The sequence below is a fragment of the Scylla paramamosain genome, chromosome 11, assembly GCF_035594125.1.
Source record: "Scylla paramamosain isolate STU-SP2022 chromosome 11, ASM3559412v1, whole genome shotgun sequence".
In the NCBI taxonomy this organism is placed as follows: Eukaryota; Metazoa; Arthropoda; class Malacostraca; order Decapoda; family Portunidae; genus Scylla; species Scylla paramamosain.
The window spans coordinates 28,337,036-28,358,006 of NC_087161.1; the positions used below are offsets into that span (position 1 = coordinate 28,337,036).

Below are 20,971 nucleotides of genomic sequence, written 5' to 3' on the forward strand. Positions count from 1 at the left end.
AGTGAGCAGGCCGAATCAGAAAGACGCTCCGTTGGAGAGGTGGCGGCGCGGCAGCAGACAGACAGACAGACAGCTGGGCGGCGTGTCAGAGCCTTGGTGTAACCACTGCCACTACCAGGAGGACGAGCTGGTGAAGCCTGCTAGTGTTCATTGTCAAGTGTGTCCGGACATCGCAACGATAATGTTCAGAAGGAAGCTAACCGCACTGGACTACATGAACCCAGACAACTTCCACGTGAACGGTAATGTACAGAATGAACGGCCACAGTGGAACACTCTTGGCACCGCCTGCAGGGTGAGGCCGCTGCTGTGCCGGTTGTTGGGTCAGCATAGCACTCTGGCAGCGGCACAGGCTGGCAGGTGTCAGCACTGTGCTGGGTATGCTAGTATGAGTGTGGACGTGGGCAAGACGTGGGTGTTGTGGCAGTGTTGAGGTTGCGGGGTATTGAACTGTGGGAACTACCGGCACGGGCTTGGCAGCAGGTGACAGTCCCACACGGGAAGGTTTGCATAGATTCACAGAGAATAGTTTTGCCAGAGAGAACAAGCACTGTAGCTGCAGCTGCAGATCACTCCTGTTTGCTGTATCAGTCATGTGGTCTTTGGGCTCCAGTGTATGTGCTTATTACATTAATTATAGTATTTTCACAGCATCCTGTTTATTTTAAAAAATGATTGCATTGACATTTATTTTTGTACTCGAGGGACTGTTCCAGTTATCCACCTCATTATCACAGAAGGCATATTTCCAGGAGACTCTACCCCAACTTAACCTCTTGATGTGGGGGCTTTTTCCCCTCTGGATCCCCCCTCTCTCCAGACACAAACCTAACCTAATCTCATCAACTAATCAGGCAGTTGTTATGAGGCCTTACCATTATGGCAGCTGCTGTGCTTGTGCTGTGCCATAACAGCAGGGTATATTATTCTGATTGGTTACCTGAACACCAATATAATTATTGTGATAACAATATAATATCACTACCTTGAGTTTAATTATAGAGGAAATTTATCTAAACTTTAATGAAAATTATTACAAGGATCACTTGGCCTATTAAGCTTACATTTTTATATCCTGTTACATTATTCATTATTGATAACATTATGTTGCAGTAACTTCATCAGAACTCTCTCTTCCTTAGATGAAAAGAGTTTTCGGGACCTTGTGGTGTGGCTTGAGGACCAGAAGATCCGTCATTACAAGATTGAAGACCGAGGAGCCTTGAAGGCCGTGGAGGAGAAAGACTGGGCCACAGGCTATCGCCGTTATTTGGGCAGCCTCAACTGTCCTATCAATCCCAATGAGCGTGCAGCTGTGCTAGATTGGCTGCTTGGACTGGCGGTGCGCTTTGAATATGGCGACAATGGTACAGTTCTCTCTCTCTTTTTGTCAAGTAATATTTGTAGAGCTGTAATTTTTTTATCTGAAATAATTTTGCTCACGTATGTTAGTTTTTGTTATTTATTCAATCACTTGTTTTATTTTACTTTTCAGTGGACACGTACAAGAGTGAAACGGCAGAGAATGTTCGGAACCGGCAGATGTCAGGCCCGAAAATGGTCAACACCAACCCTCTGGACGCACTGGACTTTCAGAGCCCAGAGTTTAGAGGCAAGTCTTTTTTTATTTGGTCTCATTGTTACTGGCTTTATTTATTGAGGTATTATTAGGGATACATCAGAAGGGATTAATTTGTTATTTTGCTGTTACTGAATAGTTCTTGAAAGTTTTCATGGTGGAAGTTTTGAGGGAGGAATTGTGATATATTTTGTCAATATAAAATGGAATTTTAGAGCTTTAAGTGAGGGAGTGTTTCTGGGAAAATCCCAGTAAAGAAATTATTGAATGATATAATAGATATAAAAGAGATTCACATAGATTTTCCATAGATCTATTGTTATAGTGAAGTGTATTAAGATTTTCCCTGCTGATTCTTCCTCACTATAAGTACACATTTAAAAGAACAAAGCAATAAATGTATCCCCTCATTTTTTCCTGAATGGAGCTTCAGTATGTAAGTCAGGTAATAATAGAAGAAACTGCAAGCTTTTTCTCACCAATTTCCTCTAAAAGAGTCGATATCAGCTAAAAAGACAAAAATTACCCTTTAATTTCATATGCATTCCTTGTCTTTATGCTTTTGCTTGAGAGTCTCTTCTCTCCCCACACACAGATGGAGTCAATAGACTGGCAAGTCAGCTTGGAGTCACTCAACACCCTGACCACTTGGTGACCCTCAAGGCTATCAGTAAATTGATTACATCCAGGCTCTCTGCAGAGGCCATGCAGAACCCCGGTGAAGTGATTCACCAGGTAAGTTCAGTCTCTGAAAATTGCTGTGTATAACAGAGTTGCTGACTCTAACAATCTGGTGATCAGACCATGATCAGTACAACTAATTTTTTGTAAGAAGACTTTTTCAGCCTGACACAGAAGATAGGCACACCTTAAATCCTTATAATAAATGGTATAAAAAATGTTTGTTTGTGACTTCTGATGTGTGTCACTTCTTAGGTCCACAAGTCTCTGTCCTTTTTCTCTTCTCTCTTCTTTTGTCAGATTTTGACACTTAATTTTTTTATATTACTTTTGCATTTTCTCATTTCCTATGTTTGTCCATTTACTCCTACTGTTTTGTTTTCTTACAGCATGGTGGCAGTTGTGATTTAGTACTGTCATATTATTATCTTTAAATTATAATTGATAATCCCTTAAATTTTTATGGCATGTTGTTAGTGTGGTGTTGCTTACTGTCTGACCTTCCCAGAGCAGTAATGACAGTGGTGATGGTGGTGGAAACACACTCACACTTTCCCATCATTATTGTAATTAATGATACAATTGTCACTTACCTTTATCATTGTTACCTTTTCAGTGTTGCTTTTCCCAATCTTTGTTTTCATTCACCAATACAAAACTCTGACCCAGGCTTAGTGTTGACTTATCAGAGAAATGGGGGAGAGTTTGTTTGTAGTATGTGCTCCTTGCCATCTTTGTAGTTTTCATATGTGTGTGTGCATGTGTATCCTTTAAATATTTTTTTGGAAATCATACTGCAGTACTAGTTGTACTGAGTGTGCATAAAAAAAAAGTGTGCATAAAAAGTAAGTCATAAAATTAGTTGTGACTGCCAACACTTACAGAATATTATCACTCCCAAATTCTTTATTCGTTTAACTTGACTTAAAGCATTTAATGGTGAGTTTTGTTGCCTCTGTTAATCAGGATTATTTACTTATAAAAAGTTGGTGATTTTTCATAGTATATCTTGACTTCATCTATCCTGGGAGTCGGGAGGATTATAGAGTTTGTTCAACCCGTTTCCACTTAACAGGTGATTTTTGAGGAACATATGTTACATATTAAATGAGGTATGAGTGTATATACTGACTTTCAGTTGTGGATCATACATTCACCATTTTTTTTATCAAAAATTGTATGTCTTCATGATGCGCTGATATTTATCAGTGTTTATACAATGACATGTTATAGCACTAACTGATTTAGATAAGATTTTGAATTAGTTTGGAATTTAGATTATGTCAGACAAAATTATCTTCATTTCCTTCCAGGGCAAGGCCTTCCCTATCTTTGAGGCTGACTTGGGCTTTGAGACAGGTGACCCTGTGTTAAATAATGCCGGGAAAGCCCTGCGTCTCATGTACATCCACGACCTGCGTAACCTCCAGACCCGCATCAACGAGAGCATAGTGGCTGTGCAGACAATTACCGCCAATCCCAAAACTGATACAAAGTTGGGCAAAGTGGGACGCTAATCTTCCTTCAGAGAGCTATGCTGGTGTAGAAACAGGGATGCTGGTGGTGTTCTCTTTGTAAGGATCAAGGAAACAAGCAGCTTTAAGGAACATTGGAAGCTGCTTTGCTGTGGCTTTTGTTGTGTTGCATAAGCATCATTATACTGAGTAAAAATTATTATGGTATATAATTATTAAAACTTTTTGTTAAATTTTCTGGGGTTGACTATTACATGTATCATACCTTTGAGAGGCTAAAATTTACACTTGTAATGTAATATGGTGTAAATATCTGCCCAATTTTTGTCTTGCATCACACTTTACTCATGATGTTTTCTTGGCTAGAGCTCAGTACCTCACATTGTATGTCATCTGATAATATTTATGAATAGATATATGCAGGCATACATACATATTACTTGAAACTGACAATGTAATAACTTACCATTAATAGATTTTGGTCCAGTCTGTATTGCCAACAGTTGCTGACTTGATATGTTTACATCTGTAAATGGCTTCGAGGTTGACATAGTTTTGTGTTTGAAAGTTTTACACAAGAACTAATAATTTATAAACAATGTAATCACATGTCCTTTCTGGGATACTGCTTGACCTTTCTTTAATATCCATCTGAAAATCCTAGTGTTTAGATTTTCTTCTCCCAACCTCCCCATTGCAGTTCAAGAATTGAAAGCCCACAATAATATGGCTGACTTTCTTCACTGATTATGGATTCATTTAATAGTAAATTAATAAAGCCAAAGCCCATCATTGTTGTGGTAGTATGCATCAGAACAGCAGGAAAAACTGTGCTTGATTATGACACATGATGTGAATGGGAAACTCTATCTGAGTGTACACCTTTGTAGTTTACTATGCTCATTGTTCTGTCATGTGTGTGTGATAACCCATGTTGACTAGAGGACCACCATCCTGTCATGCTGTCATACATAACCCTGCCATATATCTCTAAACACTAGCTCCTCAACTTCATGAATCATCTCCTTCACATGAGGTTGTTCTCCATTCTGGTCTCTGGCTAGAGGAACTGTGGTAGAAACCTGTCTTCCTTCAGACTTGACAGGTCGGGCAGAATAATGTGTGCTGAGATGGTTCAGGTGTATTTAGAGAGTGGAGGATGATAGGCTGGTGAAGATAGTAAGATTAAGTGTGAGAGGTGTGAATTTGTGAGATAGGCCATGGAAAGGATGGACAGATTGTGTGAAGGAGACCTTAAAGGGAAGAGGACTGACATTGGAACACTGTAGAATGATTGTGTGTGACAGAAGTGAATGGAGAGTGGTTGTGAATGTGTGAGGAATGACATAGCCCTGTGACCTCCAAGAGAGGTGCCACACATCAGTAGTCTCACACAGGTGTGGGGCAAATGGATGTGGTAGGGGAGGGTTCTTGCTATGAAGGAGCCTTGTTTCAGACCAGTCAGTGCAAGCTGTGCAGCTGATCCCCATAAAGTGAGGACAGGAGTACTTTCTCTTCTCTGTCAGGGGCCGAGAGGCCAAGAGAAAGGTGTGTGCCTTGTCTTGGCTACCTTCTTTTTTGGGGGGGAAACAGCCTTGGTATATGCATGTATTTTCTTGTAGGAGAAAAGCACCTATTAATTTCCTTGGCTACCATACATAAAAACTACTAGCTGCTGCATAAGGACATTAGAAGGAGAGAGACGAGTGCTAGTACCATGATATATCATGTATCAAGGATAGTTATGTCCCACAGAGTGCTTCATTCTTCATTACAGATTATTATATAGGTACTCTTGATAAGTGGACAATGACTAGTAATTTTCTAATTAATGATGCTGTACTGAGAGACCATTTCACATACATAATTATTGAATGTTTCTAAGCAAAATGGACTAATAAAGTTTGTGAATAAAGTGAATATCAAGTAGTGATGTATCAAGCAGTGCTACTCAGAAGTTCATAATGTTAATGTTGCCTACCATCCATTTATGAAGTTTCCTTGATTAAACCAAGAGGACTGAGAGGAAGCTCCACTCTTGCATGATGAGCTTGGGCCTAAGCACACCAAAGGACCTGTAACCATATCAACCTTGGGATCTGCATGCCATCAGTTGCAGACTATTGTTGGGAGATACTCAGGTTAGTACTTTTGAGGCTCGTAGCTTTGATTTACGTAACTGTTTTGTATTGTTTTGAGTGGGTTATGATCATGATAATTATCCTTCAAGACTCAGACCTCATAGGCATGATAAAAATTCCTTGCTATGCTGTCCATTTGTGCCACATTATTCACCTTGTATTTTTGTATGGTTCTGTTTTTCTCACCAATAGAAGTTCCTCCCTCTCAAATGTATGCATTTCATACCCAAATAGTTTCATGGTTTGGTGCTTGAAAATCATAAAAATTTCAAATGTGTGAGATGTGATAAGCTGTCACTTGTGTCATTTGGATATAGTGGGCCAGACTTATCTATAGGTTAGCCTGGTTTGACTATCAGAGGGTGATGTAGTTAACTATCCTATCATAATATGCTGTTGGCTTATGTATTATAATAGTGTTCATAATGTTATTCAAACACAACAGAAAATAGAAGCTTCCAGTCACAAGTCTTGATGTGTACTTTTAATTTTGTTACAAATATCATATATTGATGGAAGGATCATCAAACAAAAATCGATATTTTATTTCTTTATTAAAACAGTACATCAAATTCACCTTAATAAAACTAAGATAAAAAACTTACTTCAAAACACTTAATCTTTGAAACATTACATAAATCTTGAACTTTGGTGTCACAGCTACACCTTGTTTCTGGTGCCTCAGTTCTTTTGAAATATTTTGTTTTATAAAAAATTCAGCATCCTCTTGATGCATTGCTGTGTTATATGACACAATACAAGAAAGTCTCATCCCTGAAGGAAAACAGCTCGACTGTGAGAGACTTGCACCAGTTCTTGTTTGTAAACTTCTAGTTTCTGCAGCAAATCTTCCCACAGCTGCAAGTGTGATACAATGCCATTAATTTACAAAATGATACTAATTCTCTACTAAGTGAAACATGAAACTTCCATTCAATGATGATGGAAAACACCTGAGAAGGAAAATAAACATACTCATCCATTCCTTACACACAAAGGGTATGCCTGGTATAAGGTTAGCAGGGAGCTATTTAATTGAAGCTTTAAGATAGCAACAAACTCCTGAGTTGTCAAAGGCTATTACATTATCTGAAAATAAAATATTCTGGATTAAACTAGCAGGAAGAGGATGACCTTGAATGAATTTAAGACATCACAGTGCCACTCACCTTCCTGTATTGATGGTTGTGCTGAACCTCACTAAGCTCCAGCAGTAACTTGTCCAAGGCAGTGTAGGGCAGCCACACTGGGGGAGCTGCAGCATGCAATGCTGTGCTCAATCCAACCTGAAATTTGAGAATTATTAAGCTGAAATTTGAGAATTATTAAGTAGTGATATCCCAAAATTTGTAAGACCGAGTTCCACAGATATCACAAATGACTGATAATTTGTTTCTAGTATTCCTAAAAGAGGAGAAAGCTTTCTTCCTTAAAGCAAGAAATCTACTGTTAAAAATTCTTTAAAAAATGCATAGGATCTGTTGTGAATGTATAAACATAACACAGCCTTAATGACCTCTGTAAAAAGTTTACAAGCATCTGGTCCAACTGAGTAAATCAGTAGCAGGAAATGGTGTGGGTCTATTATGGTGTAGCAAGAATAAATAATTTCTGATGTCAGACCCTGATGTAAGATAGGATATTAGTTATGCTTACATAACTGATCAATGATCCACATGCAGGAGTTAACAGTGACATTGTATTGACTGACTCATCATCATCGTGACACCTGAACTCACCTGTTGAGTGCCCTGTCCTAACACCCCATCAATGTACTGCATGGCAAGTCGCACTGCATCCTCCAGGAGGCCATGGCTAACGTAAAGACGCAGAAGCTCACCACAGTTGCGTGCCTGTCAACGTGACAGATGATGGGTCAACAGACCTTTCACCTTACTATGCAACACTTCACAAACATGACACAATGGAATTTTTATTTTTTGTACATTTAATACAAGTTCATACAAGTGAGAGGCAAAGAAGCCTATCTGTTATGTAAGATGTATTGGAAAATATATTTAAACCCTGGGGTGTGTGTTGCTCACACAAACCATAAGGTATCTGGCAAGTCAGGTTGGTTCACTGTGCTGAGCCATGCCCCAAGGGAGGTCAGTCAGTATTACAGCTGCACTGCTTAAGAGCACATACACAACACATAGTGTGAAATTGGCTTTAGCACATAATCATACTTGGAAAAATGCATATGAATTCCTAATGCAAATATTGCTTCAGTAAGTTGGAAAATATAGGCATTCTAACCTTGTATGAGTTTACTAGCCATGCTGGTAATAATGTTAAGTACTGCAGGAGTGTGGAGGCAACAGCATAATGAAGCACTGACTGATTGCCTTTTTCCTCCTGCTCCAATAGTTGCTTTAGTGTCTTCCACCATACATCCTTATCACCTCCCTCTCCTGCAAGATTCAGAAAGAATTAACTTGTCTTCACTCTTTTTTCCTTTTCCTTGGTAAATTCACCTGTCTTTCAATCTTCCTATAATGAAGACTCCAAAGAGAAAAATATGAAGATGATTTTGAAGTGTGAATTCACAAATAAGACATTCAGGACCATCTAATTTCCATCAGTTCATAAAATGCCAGAGACTGAATACAGAAGCTGAACATATCTGGTATGCACTTCTGAAAACATCAAATCAGAATCATAATGCCTGCAAACATCACAGGCCTATTTCAGTTACACTTTCCATCACACATATATTAAAAGGAGAAAGAAGTAAACTTACTGCTGGTATCCTCTAGTGTGGTTGGGCGCACCAAGGGAGGATGGAGACAAGTGTGAGCCAGACCCTTCAGTACTGGGTCCACTGGCTGCTCAAACAACCTTGCAAGCCGCACAGCCTCACGGAACAGTTTGGCATGTGTCAATAGGCTGATTGTGTCAGCAGCATTTAAAGGACCTCCTGAAAGTATGCATAAATCAACAAAACTTGCTTTCTTCCAACAATTCTGAAATACAAGAAATACAGCACATTATTCAAAATTCATGCAGAGTAACCAATACACATGAAAAACCTTACCAGAGAGAGGAACATCAGGCAATGTCTTGAGTAACAAAAGGCGAGCATGGACCAATTCATACTCGCGCTGAATGTGGGTGAGTTCCAAAACCTTGACTTGGGGGCGGCAGCGAGGCAGTGAAGGAGCCAGTGGTTCACCTTCATTGCTTCTTTTGGGACTTATTCCCTCACCTGCACACATCAAACACCAAGTCATGTCCCCACATTACCTGCATGGCTCAAATGTTTCTCTTTATTTTCAAAATTCTAATACAATAATAAGTTAAACACAGACAAATCTGGCTTTTACATATAATGTATGAACTGTGTGTGTGTGTCTTGTCTTGGCAAACCCTTTAACAGGAATGTCAAGCCTGATTGGTGTGTGTGTGTGTGTGTGTGTATATAAAAAGATAGATGGAAAAATACCTAATATGTACTTTGCAACCACTATGTGTTCTAATCTGCTACTCAACTATTGGTTTCAAGTGAGAAGCACAGGATATTATGCATGTTTGTGGCACTGAAACTGGGCAAACACTGCTATACATATTCACCTTTACTTGATAAGCTTGATGGATCTTCAGAAGGCTGAGTGACCAGAGGCCTCACTATCCAAGCCTCTTGCTCTGGGATGTGTCTGAGACAGTTGAGGCATGCCAGGTAACACTTCCCCTGCTGCCTCACTCCCTTTTCCCCAACACCTTCTATATTGAGGCGCAGCGCACACTCATACATCACACTTGCAGCTGATCACCAGAAAATTTTTTAGAAATATACCTTTCTTGCATGATTTCATTTGCAAGATATATCATATAACATGCAAGTTTTACAAGCAGAACAGGAAAAAAAATGTATTCTACACAAGATCCTACTGCTGTGAACTTCCACTATCCAATGACTGGTGACAATATTTTCAAGCACAATATTAAAACTACAAAACTACTCAACTAATTGTAAAGTTGTTAATTTCACCTGCAGTACTCATGTATCTTAAAAGGGTGGTGTGCTATAAACAACACTAACCTTTTTTGTAGTTATGCTTAGATACATGGAAGGCATGAAGGATGTGGTAGTAATTGTTGAGGAGGATGTCTGCAGAGCGTGCCCGATTCTCCAGGATGGTGACCACTTCCCCCTCCAGGCCTCCATACTGGTAGCCTACCAGGGTGGCCAGGCATCTGTGGGTCAAGTAATTGGTACAAGTTCACCAAGATGTATTTCATAAGCTTTCATAGTCCTATTTTGCTTTGATTTTTTATACCACATATAATCACATATGTAACTATATTCTTCCAAGCAGAAAAAAGTTGGGAGATAGTGTGATTATCAGAAGGACAGCCTGGTCTGGGAACACTTGTGGTCCCCTCCCCAGACAGGGTCTCCAAAGCTGTACATTTACAAGCCATTTTCTTTACAATTTTTATTTTAAGATTATGTAGGTGAATGTAGTGCTTGTAGTGTAGTGTGAAACAGTAGAATATATCTTTAAAGTGCAATTTACATGCCCAGTTTTACTGAAACATAAAAGGACACAAGAAGCTAACCCTGCCTGCAGCACTACAGGTAAGCAATAGATGTGACTTTTACCTGCGGTCATGGAGGGCCACCACCAGCTGGCGCAGACAGTCCCGACGACGCTGGGTATCAGGACAGGCCAACAGGGCAGTGAAAGCTTCATCATGATGGTGGAGGTCCAGTTCATGCTTGAACACCACAGAATAAAGGGCAGCCAGGGCAGGCTCCTGGGGAGCTGCCACAGCCACTCCCTGCTGGGCTACATGAAGGGCCAATGCTGGCTGTCCAGCCTGCTCCAGCAGACGTACCACCCTCAGACAATATGTGATGCGCAGCTGATCAGGAAGTGTGTCTGGAGCTCCACCAGCCACTCGTACCCCCAGAAAGTCTTCTGTCAGTACCCCTTCCATGGCTCCAACCAAGAGCTGGGCTGCCTTCCCTGCCTCTCCCTGATTAAGCAACGACACCCCCAGTAGGAACTTGCGAGAAAAGCTGTTCCATTCACACCATGGCTGAAGGAGGCGCACGTACTGCTGCACTGCTGCATGCTGGCCAGCCCACACCATCCATTCTAGCAGAAGAAGACAGCGACTGATGGGCCAGGCCAGCTGTGCTAGTGTTATTGCCAAAGGCATGACCAATGCAGCCCAGCCAGGAGCAAGACCCCACACCTGTTCTATAGCTGGCCAGGCAAGAGCCCGTGCCTCATCCCCACCATTCCCTAGGAAAAACAGTTCAAGCACAGTAGCAGGGCGGGCTTGAGTGGGAAGGGAAGGACCAGAACCCAACGTGAGGACAGCCAACTGACGACGGGCAGTCTCCAAGGTAGCCTGGGCAGGGCGCTCGGCAGGAGCTGTAGCCAGATGTAGCAAGGCCAAGTAGGCCTGGGTGAGGAGTGCTGTCTTGGGGAGCAGAGTGGATCTAATGGTGGCAGATGCATCTACAGAGAGGCAAGACTGTGGCAACTGCAGAGCAGCTTGCTGTAATACCAGCAACTCTCGACACAACTGGAATCTCACATGGGCCACCTGTCCCACAACTGCACCTACAACAGCAGCTCCTGTCCGGCCTGCCAACAGCCCTGCAGCTGCACCCCCAGGGCATGCTCCATTATCTCCCTGAGCCAGTGCATCTGGAAGTCCAAGGTCTAACTGCAAGGCATGAAGGTAGGCCCAGAGGGCAGACACAATGCCAGGGAGGCTGGCAAGATGACGGGTTAGGGCTGCTGAAAGGGCAGGGTCATGGGCTAAAAGAGAAGAAGCAAGAGCCTCTGCAAGGCAGTCAGGAGGCTGCAGGTGGTACAGGTCAAGGGAAAAGGCAGCTGCCTGCTCCGTTGGTAGTGCCTGATGTAGCAGGCGTAGAGGGCGTGCTAAGCTGACTAGGCCACTTGCAGTGTCCTCCCCTACAACAGCAGCCAGCATTCCTACTTGCACTTCTTCTAACGGCAGAAGCACCATCACCTCCACAACATCCACTGGTCTTACCCAGGACACAACTTGTTTCCGCACCACACCAACTCCTCCAACCACACCCACAGGCTTCTGACCAACCTGTTCATGACACAAAAGGTAAGACAGTGTTATCTAGGATTTGAAAAATTAAAGCTAATGATAATAAGATAATTATCTGTGATCTGAGAAACTAAGCTGAAATAATACATTTTTAAAATGACTACCCTACATAACACTAAGTATCAATCAAAAATACCTAATTCATCAACAAATATTTTCACAATCTTCTATCCCAAATCCTTGGAAGAGGATTCCCAGATTTTGGAATGGAGTTGGGAGTGCTCTCTGATTTAAGGTCTGAGCAAGTGACTTTTATGGAGGTTGGAGGTGACTACACCACAATACCATATTAACTTTTTCATTCACCTTTATAAAAATAGCAAAAGACACCCATGAAAAGAATGTGCTGGGAAGTTTTTGGCTTTTGGCATTCCAGACAAAAGGTTGTGAAACTGTAATTGCAAAACAAATTTTGAAAGTTGTTACAATTTCAAGTGTTCTTGCATTTATGCCTTAGTTGTAATTAGAGGAGAAGGAGCATCATTCACCTGGTGGTACTGGAGGGTGTGTGAGTAGAAGGTGGCCCAGACTTCATGAGTCACCTGCATCACCTCTTCCTCAGAGAGTGCTGAAGTCACTCTAGCCTCCACCTCATCCCGCAGGGCTGCCTCAACCTCCTCTTGTAGTCTTGCCATTCCACGGTCTCCCAGACTGGCTAGATCAATACTTCGCCGGTAGATCTAAAAGAGGGTAAGAGAACATGACAAAATTAACAATGAGGGAAAACTGTACATGCAGTTTTGGTATCTGAGAAATCTAGACAGCTGAAGCCACCCTTAAAGGAGGGCTGCAGAGGAAGAGGATGACATGGCACTGAAGATATAGATGTAAAGTATATGCTTGTAGATAATAATCATATATAAAAACTATTCATCATCTGAGACAGAAGGAATCTAGCTTACCCCCAAGGCCTTGCGTAGAGTGTGAGCCGAGAAGCGATTTGGCACAAAAAGTTCACGAAGGTACACCTCCCGCAGGTCCAGGAAGGGATCAGTGATGGGTACCTCTTTCTCTGGCATGGGCTCCAGGACTACAGAGCACAATCCCGGAGGCTCCTGCTGCCCATCCTCCCCACCCTCTACTGCAGCATACAGCAGCTGTAAGGCACCAACAATGTCCTCTTTAAGTTTCTGTCATCTCAAAAATTAAGTTTCTAAATTTTCTGTTATAGATAATAATGTCTCAATACTCCTTAGTGAGGAAAGTAATTGTACTTGGTTAAATGCAGTTTGGAAGTGGGAAATAACAAAAAAAATCATAAGAGGCTATTTTTCTCAACATGCTTACAACATATGAGTTAAGGAAAGGAGTTGAAGGAACACTCACCTGTGTTTCGTTGGAGGAGTCTGTCCATAGAGTCCACAGGTAGTCTGGTGTGAGGCTCATGTCCACCAGGTCATACTGCAGGTGCAAGGAAGGAAATGATGAATCTCAACATTAAATAAACTAATGAATCTAAAGTGCAAGTCTTGTGTAGTTTGCACATCCAATTTAGCAGAGTCAACTGTAACTTTAGTGATACTTTAACTCTTTGTCCAGCAAACTACAGGTAAAGGAAAATCAACCATTTAATGACAGCATAATACACTGCAGAGATCCAGCCTGGAATGAATGAGCTGTATCACATACCCAAGTAATCTCCCTGCAAGACTTCATGTAATTCACTTTTGAAAAGAAACATTGAAGGATGTTCTCACTTCTAATCACCAGTCTTTTTTATTATTATCTATTATTATGTTTTTATCAAGCATGTAATTTTTCATATTTTTACATTTCTATTCATGTCTGCATCTCAGGGATTCACTTCCATTTTCCTTCAATCTCTACCTTGCATCAGCTGGGGGTTCAACATGATATTTACACAACACTACCTGCAACACTTTGTGGGATGACACTGACCTGGGGTGGGTAGAGTGTCTTGAGGTGGGTAAGGGAGAGCTGTCCCTGCACCATGCTGGGTTGATATAGCAGCAACAAGTGCTTTTCATTGAAGGTGAGGAACACTGCCACCAGAGAGTTCTCCCCCTCTCCTGTCTTCCTCACCTGGTGACGCTGGGCTGCCTCACACAAAGAAAGGCATCACATTTTACGAAGCACATTAGACTATCAATAAACTGGCAAGTTAAGACAAAAATTATCTAGTAGGGTAAGATCTCAAAACAGCACAAGCCAAAGACCTAGTACACAATATATCAAGTGAGCATGTCATAACTTACATGAATCTATAGCCTTTCTTATGTCACAGTAGCACAATGGTCACATGTGATCCAAGCAAAGTGTCTACTCACCTCCAGGTGTTAGCCTGCTCCCAGCCTCAGCAGTGTTCTCCAGGGCATCGTGGTGCAGTACACACTGGAGACGAGAGCAACACCAGGCCCGTACCCTTGCATCCCGACACACTCCCACAGCTACCACTTCCCCAGCAGCCACCTCTCCCACAACTATGCTACTCACAGTCTCACAGCCTTCCACTCCTCCCCTGCAAAAACAAAGATAAATAATGGCAAGCAATGATGATGGTGGTGGTAGCAGCAGTGTTGAAGGTAGTTTAAGCACTACCAACTCAAACTTCTTTGTTCAGTAAAATTTATTTTTCTCTATTGTTATGTTCATATATATGTAAATGTAACTTCTAGAGGTTCAGAGCAGATGAAATGAAGCCCCCCAAAATTGCTCATGCAACAACATTGTTCTGTGTTTGTTAAAAATTCTTTTTATTTATTAGCACAGTATAATTCCATTAACAAAAAGTCCTAGATCTGGAATTTGTGAAAAGAATGTTCATTACATAAAGTCACCATTATAATTAGGAAGGCTTTCATTATTTTCAAGAGGAAACTGCAGCATTCATTGTCAGAGGAACACAATGACACAGCACTCACCTGAACATGCCCGGAATGAAGCCAGTAAAGAACCTGTTGACAATGGAAGTGTTCTTGATGGTGTGTGTGGTGACACTGAGGGGAGGGTCCACCATTCTGACCACAGTGAGGGTACCTGCCGCCTGGCCCAGCACAAACACTGCCACACCCTCACTGGCAACAAAGTGAGTCCCAGCAGTGTGTGGTAAGCCTTCCCCTGTTGCCAACACATAATTAGTACTGCCATCCTTCAAAGTTAATAAATGCACACTAAATATCAATTATCTTTACAACATGGCCTTGTGAAATGAAGCAATATACCTGTAGTGCTGCTGTTGAGGATGTGAAGGTGATGGTTATCCTTCAGAGACTGGAAAGTCAAGTCACTCAGAATGGACTGGGGACGACCTTTGTTTCCCTGGAAAAATAACACAAGACTTCATTTTTAGTATTAAGCCAGTGATGCATAAAATATTTGAAATTGTGAGAGAGAAATAGAGGGCGGGACTCCTGTTTCTCTCTTACAATTTCTTAAACTCCTGACTTAGGGACTCCTCACACTTGGCTCAGCTCTAATTATTTACTACAGCACAAGGATACGCTTCAACTTCCTGTCTCAATAATCCAACATTGCCAACAAACAGAAGGAACAATAAAGCTGAGCTGATAAACTCCACCAAACTGAAACCAATGTGACATACAGTTTACAAAATGTGATGCTGATGGCATTAGCCAACTCTAAATTTGGTGTGGTGTAGCAGGACACTCACCTGCTGGAAGGCCTGGGGGTGAGGCAGACAGAACCTGTGCACGGATGACACAGTAGCCAACAAGATGAACACATGCTGCTGTGTCTCATGCACACTCAATCCCTCCAAGACAGGTGTGTCAGCAAACCTGGGTAAACAATTAAAAGATTAAGGAAATATAAATGCCACACAACTTCCTTGGACAAAAGCATCCTACAAGTTGAACTCTCCTTAACTTTTCTAAGCTTTCTCATTTCACTAGTAAATCACTTATCACTCATACCTGTAATGTGTGGCATGTGAGATACAGCATTACAGGAAATAGTCTGGTTTTGAAAAGTTTCAAAACACAACACAGCACAAATCTCATACTATAATCATCATTCAAAACACAAGTATGCATTCAATTCCCTTCACATACAGAACTTCTTATAATATAATAAATGTATTAAACGTAAACAATATGCACACTCATTTAGCTCCCATTATGTGTTCCTCATACCAAGTATTTCCTTAATGAGGAGGAGGATGAAGGGCCTTTCTTGTTAGTTTCCCCAGAAATCTTCCCACTTCCACACCAATCTCTTAATTTAAATGGCGCACTTCTAATCCCTGGCTTGTTTCTATTTGGTAGTTAACCCACAAAGGGATTACTTGTGATAATTTTCATAAAAACCAGGCCAAGGAGAGTTTAGAATAGGTGTGATAACAAAAAAGGAGAAGGGAAGACAAAGGGCACAAGGAAGAGTAGTTCCCAAAGGAAGAGAGCCAATCAGGTGAGGTCACGTCGAGGACCACAAGCGGAAGGAAAAAGATACCTTCTTTATTTCCAATAACTCACTTTGGTTGCCTACCATTTCTTATATAAACATAAATCTCTTATCTGAGCTTTAAAAACAGTCTTCTTCTAAAAGTCTCCTCTCTTTATAGCATTTCCCTAGAGTGATGGTTTGGCCCCACATATGAGTCTCCTCTAGTTGTTTATCTCTTACATCTTCCTGTGACTTCCATCCTTTGAAGTTCTAATACATCTTTTAAAAAGTCTGCAAGTGGTAAATTTCATTACCTGAGCTGCACATGGTTGTTGGCGAAGTCCTGGTCCAGACTCTCCTCCCACAGCTCCACCAGGTCGTGGCAAACCCGCCTGCTCACACATCCATGCCAAACCATCAGGCAGTCACCACAACAAGATAAATTTCCTTTCAATTTTGTGTTGAAAAGAATTTCAAATAATTTCAATATCCATAATAACAATGTTATTTGCAGAACAAATTAACTACTGAAATACCATTTATGCAAGTTTTAATCAGTTTGCAGCGAGCTTAATGAAAATGTACACTTCAGCTTTACACTAATTTGGGTTGAACATTTCCAATGCTGAGAATCTAATATTAATTAATCTTTTTAAACTATAAGCAGTAACTAGTGTGGAGGCTACAAGAAACAAACTTTTGCAACACAGACCAGAAGAGATATCTGTTGCGGGTTGCGGGACACATGGGGCTGAATGCATAACCTCCTCCATACTCAGGCACCTTGATGTCCTGAAGTGTGCTCTGAGCAGCACCTGCAACACAAACATATCACATACATATACGCACGTACAATTGTCCCTCGCTAGTGGTTTTGACATGCTAGGTTTTGATTATCCACAATTAAGCCAGAGAAAATACAGTTTCATTTATGTGTATGTTAGCCCATGTTGTACTAGTTTATACTTGCTGGCCAAGTTGCAATCTATGTGCAATTCCAAACCAGTATTGCCTTACTGAGGAGTCCCACCTAATCCTCATGGTGGCGGACAACAGTTTTAGACCATCTTACAGGCCATGAGACAGTAGTGGCTCCTCACCAAGGTACTGAATTGCTCATGTCCTACAGGGCTGCTGTCCCATGGGGTTAAGAGGTTAGCCCGGCTGGGTCAAAAGTGATTCCTTAATTAATTCACTTAATTCATTCTTCTGTCCTTTGATTTCATGGGAAAGAACAAGAAAAAATAGAAAAATAACTTTTGTAATAATAAAAAATAATTATAGATGAAAACTCTCGCCTCACAATGGCAAACAAGCAAAGATATTAACTTCCTCACCTAACTAAACTTAACCTAACCCTTCTTATTTTATCCTAACAGAGGACTGCGCCTAACCTGAGAGGCAGCGGCACCCTGACTCCCTCAAACAGTGTGAGGCGGATGTTTTCTTAGCATTCACCCTGGTGAGTGGCAGTCCCCAACCTTCTGACCCCCACACCACCACACAGATCCCTGACAGGTCACCACGCACCGGTGTCAATGGTGATGTTCCTCCAATGCAGCAGCGCAGACTGGTCGGGCAGCACCTCCCGCAGGCCAAGCTGCCCACCCATGCCTTCCGCCGCCAAATTACTGCTTCCTTGGGCAAAAACTCTGTTAAGGTGTCCACTTGACCTTGCAAGAAAACACGATCCCTTAATAGTTTTCTAGCCGCAACAGATACAGGAGAACGCTGCACACACGAGGCTTTCCCGGCAGTGGAAAGCAAGGAACAACGGCGCGCTGGGTTGTGTTGACAAAAACAAACCCTTCCCGGTGCGGCACGGCACTGCTCGAGTGCTCGGGCCCTTCACCACACTCCTGATCTCAAAGCCACAAAATCCATTGATAAATATTTTCATGCATAATTTGATTTAGGCAGATACTCTTAATAATATATAAGATTATGAATTAAATTAATGCATTAATAACGGAATATGATTTTGATGACCCGACACTCAGATGATTCAAAATTTCTTCCTAATCAGTCTTTATTTCGGTACCTTGTAAAGTGCGTATCGTAAATATTGTGTTTCTGATGAGTTTTTGAGATTATTTGACAGTTTAGTTAAGTTCTGAGTTAAATATTGTTTTATATATATATATATATATATATATATATATATATATATATATATATATATATATATATATATATATATATATATATATATATATATATATATATATATATATATATATATATTTTTTTTTTTTTAGTGTAGGGAAGTTTGGACAAGTTTTGCCTAAGTTCTGCAGAACTCAAGGGAGAAGAATAGATCAGAAGAAGAATGGGAAAAGGAGGAGGAGGAATGGAGGAAGAAATTAGAGTAATATCTTTTTATTTATCTACAAGAAAAAAAGTCTATACCGCCTCTTCCTCTATCTCCCCTCCTAGAACGATTTGGAGATGGTGTTTGATATAGAAGAGTACCCCCTATTCCTATAAGCCATAGAAAACGTACTTGAGAACCTCAAGCAGGTGCAATTGCCGGGTCTCCGTTTTTTTTTTTTTTTTTTTTTTTTGATGTGGAGCTCTCGTATTCCAGCTCATTTACGAGAGAGAGAGAGAGAGAGAGAGAGAGAGAGAGAGAGAGAGAGAGAGAGAGAGAGAGAGAGAGAGAGAGAGAGAGTATAATGAAATTATATTATAAATAATTATTTTTGTAGTTATGTAAAATTGCTATTGTTGTTGTTAATATTTAGATTAAACGTCATCAGTAGTTTTTTTTTATCTTTAGTAGTAGTAGTAGTAGTAGTAGACGAAATAGTAATAGTAGTAGTAGTAGACGAAGTAATAATAGTAGTAGTAGTAGTATTTCTGTTATTATTACTTCATAATTAATGAATTTTATTCATTCGTTTATTTATTAATTTATGTACTGAATTTTTTGCTATAAATTAAAATGATACAAACTACAATTATTTAATTTTCATCCACCTATCCACCGACTCTCACACAGCCATCAAACTACCCACTCATCCATCCATTAACTTGTGTGTGTGTGTGTGTGTGTGTTGGTCTGGGCAGTGCTATCGAGGCACGTCACGATAAGTGCCCAAATATACCCACAAACACCCAAATATACCCACAACTCACCCAAACACACCCAAACCACGTTTGACACATAAAAAAGACACCAAAAACACCTCACATCATCTCAAAATACCCCCCAAAAAACTAACCCAAACATATCCAAATCATGCTAAAAACATGGCCTCATATTTTAATTCTTCCAGTCTGGAACTATCTTCGTTGCCATCCTTTGACGACAATTAACTACACCTATTCTAGCTTTCAAGGTATAACTACGAATAATGCAGATTATTAATACTGGTAGGGATCATTGCTAATTATACTATACATGCAATCACGCTCACTGAACTACAATTAAACGGTACCATATAACAATTATTCCATGGTTAGCTCTCCTTCCATTATTGTTGCAGGTAACAGCGCCAGCCTCTGCACAGCGAGCAACACAACGTCGCTAGCTAGATCATCCACACATGTACCCATATGTACTCACACATGTATTCGTATGAGGCTACCTCATACACACAGCATGCTCACGTGCTCGCCACTAGGGCTGCTACATATACACATTGGTAACAATATCTTTATCTATGTAGTGGAATGCTGTTCCAATATTTCTCACCATTCTATATCTGAATACATTTTCAACACTATTCCACATCTTATACCACTGTTCTCATTTCTCTTCCCTTTAAGTAACTTTTCATCCATTTTCTTTTTTTAATTAATCCTCCTGTATTTTCTAGCTTCCATAATAACCTGTTGTGAAGAACTTTGTCGATTTTTATTTATTTTTTAAAAATGTAAATACACAGTTTCCCCATCCATCTCTCTCCTATGTTATATCATTCACTCTTGGATAAAAGTTCATTAAATTGGTTACGCATAATCGCTTTTGTCTAGAGCCATACTTTTTTCTTTTAATATATCGTACTTTTCTAGAAAGTTTGTCCATCGCTTCTATATCACTTTTTTTTTTCACAAATCGTACATTACTATACTGGTCATTGATACTGGTCTATAGTGGTTCTTCTTTCTTTTCTCTTTTATAAATCGGCACTATGCTCTTTTCTATTCCTTAGACACTTCCAGATGATACTGAGCACTTAGTAATTATAAGATTATGAATTAGATTATTGCATTAATAACGGAATATGATCTTGATGACCCTACACTCAAATAATTCAAAATTTCTCCCAAGTCAGTTTTTATTTCGACACCTTGTAAAGAATAAACATGAAAAAAAAAAAAAAAACTCTTTCGCAGTTTTATATAATTCTCTTTCGCAGGTCGCAGGTCTATATAATTTCGTAGGTCTATACAATACTTATTTTGCAGATCTATACAATTCGCTTTGGCAAATCTATATAATTCTTTTACAGGTGATATATGTATGATTCTTTTTCGCAGATCGACAACCCAACTTTTTCCAATGCTCAATTTTTTATTAATTAGCATCTATTTTAATTTGTCATATTTTCATCACACATTTTTTTTTCTTTCAGTGCTATCACATGCCTTCACAAAATATATAGGATGTTCACTAGCAAAAA

At 40.4% G+C, this 20,971-nt stretch overlaps 2 protein-coding genes across 2 annotated transcripts; one reads left to right on the forward strand and one right to left on the reverse strand.

The window, feature by feature from the left end:
• The first annotated feature begins 41 nt into the window (after window positions 1–41).
• On the forward strand, window positions 42–6,086 carry LOC135105200 (RNA transcription, translation and transport factor protein-like). The gene is made up of 5 exons (XM_064013287.1): window positions 42–242; window positions 1,143–1,367; window positions 1,496–1,612; window positions 2,175–2,314; window positions 3,574–6,086. Exons 1-5 carry the CDS (start codon window positions 182–184, stop codon window positions 3,775–3,777), a joined length of 747 nt encoding a protein of 248 aa, XP_063869357.1. The 5' UTR covers window positions 42–181; the 3' UTR covers window positions 3,778–6,086.
• A 327-nt stretch (window positions 6,087–6,413) lies between these two features.
• Window positions 6,414–18,153, reverse strand: LOC135105198 (nuclear pore complex protein Nup160-like). Its single transcript, XM_064013285.1, has 20 exons — window positions 17,874–18,153; window positions 17,056–17,158; window positions 16,658–16,735; window positions 15,613–15,739; window positions 15,164–15,260; window positions 14,864–15,059; window positions 14,270–14,460; window positions 13,881–14,038; window positions 13,308–13,382; window positions 12,884–13,078; window positions 12,470–12,661; window positions 10,483–11,960; window positions 9,919–10,073; window positions 9,450–9,641; window positions 8,914–9,084; window positions 8,620–8,796; window positions 8,136–8,290; window positions 7,616–7,729; window positions 7,046–7,162; window positions 6,414–6,734 (listed from the first exon to the last, which is right to left on the reverse strand). The coding sequence occupies exons 1-20, from the start codon at window positions 17,953–17,955 to the stop codon at window positions 6,645–6,647; spliced, it is 4,143 nt and encodes a 1,380-aa protein (XP_063869355.1). The 5' UTR covers window positions 17,956–18,153; the 3' UTR covers window positions 6,414–6,644.
• Between the last annotated feature and the right edge of the window lie 2,818 nt (window positions 18,154–20,971).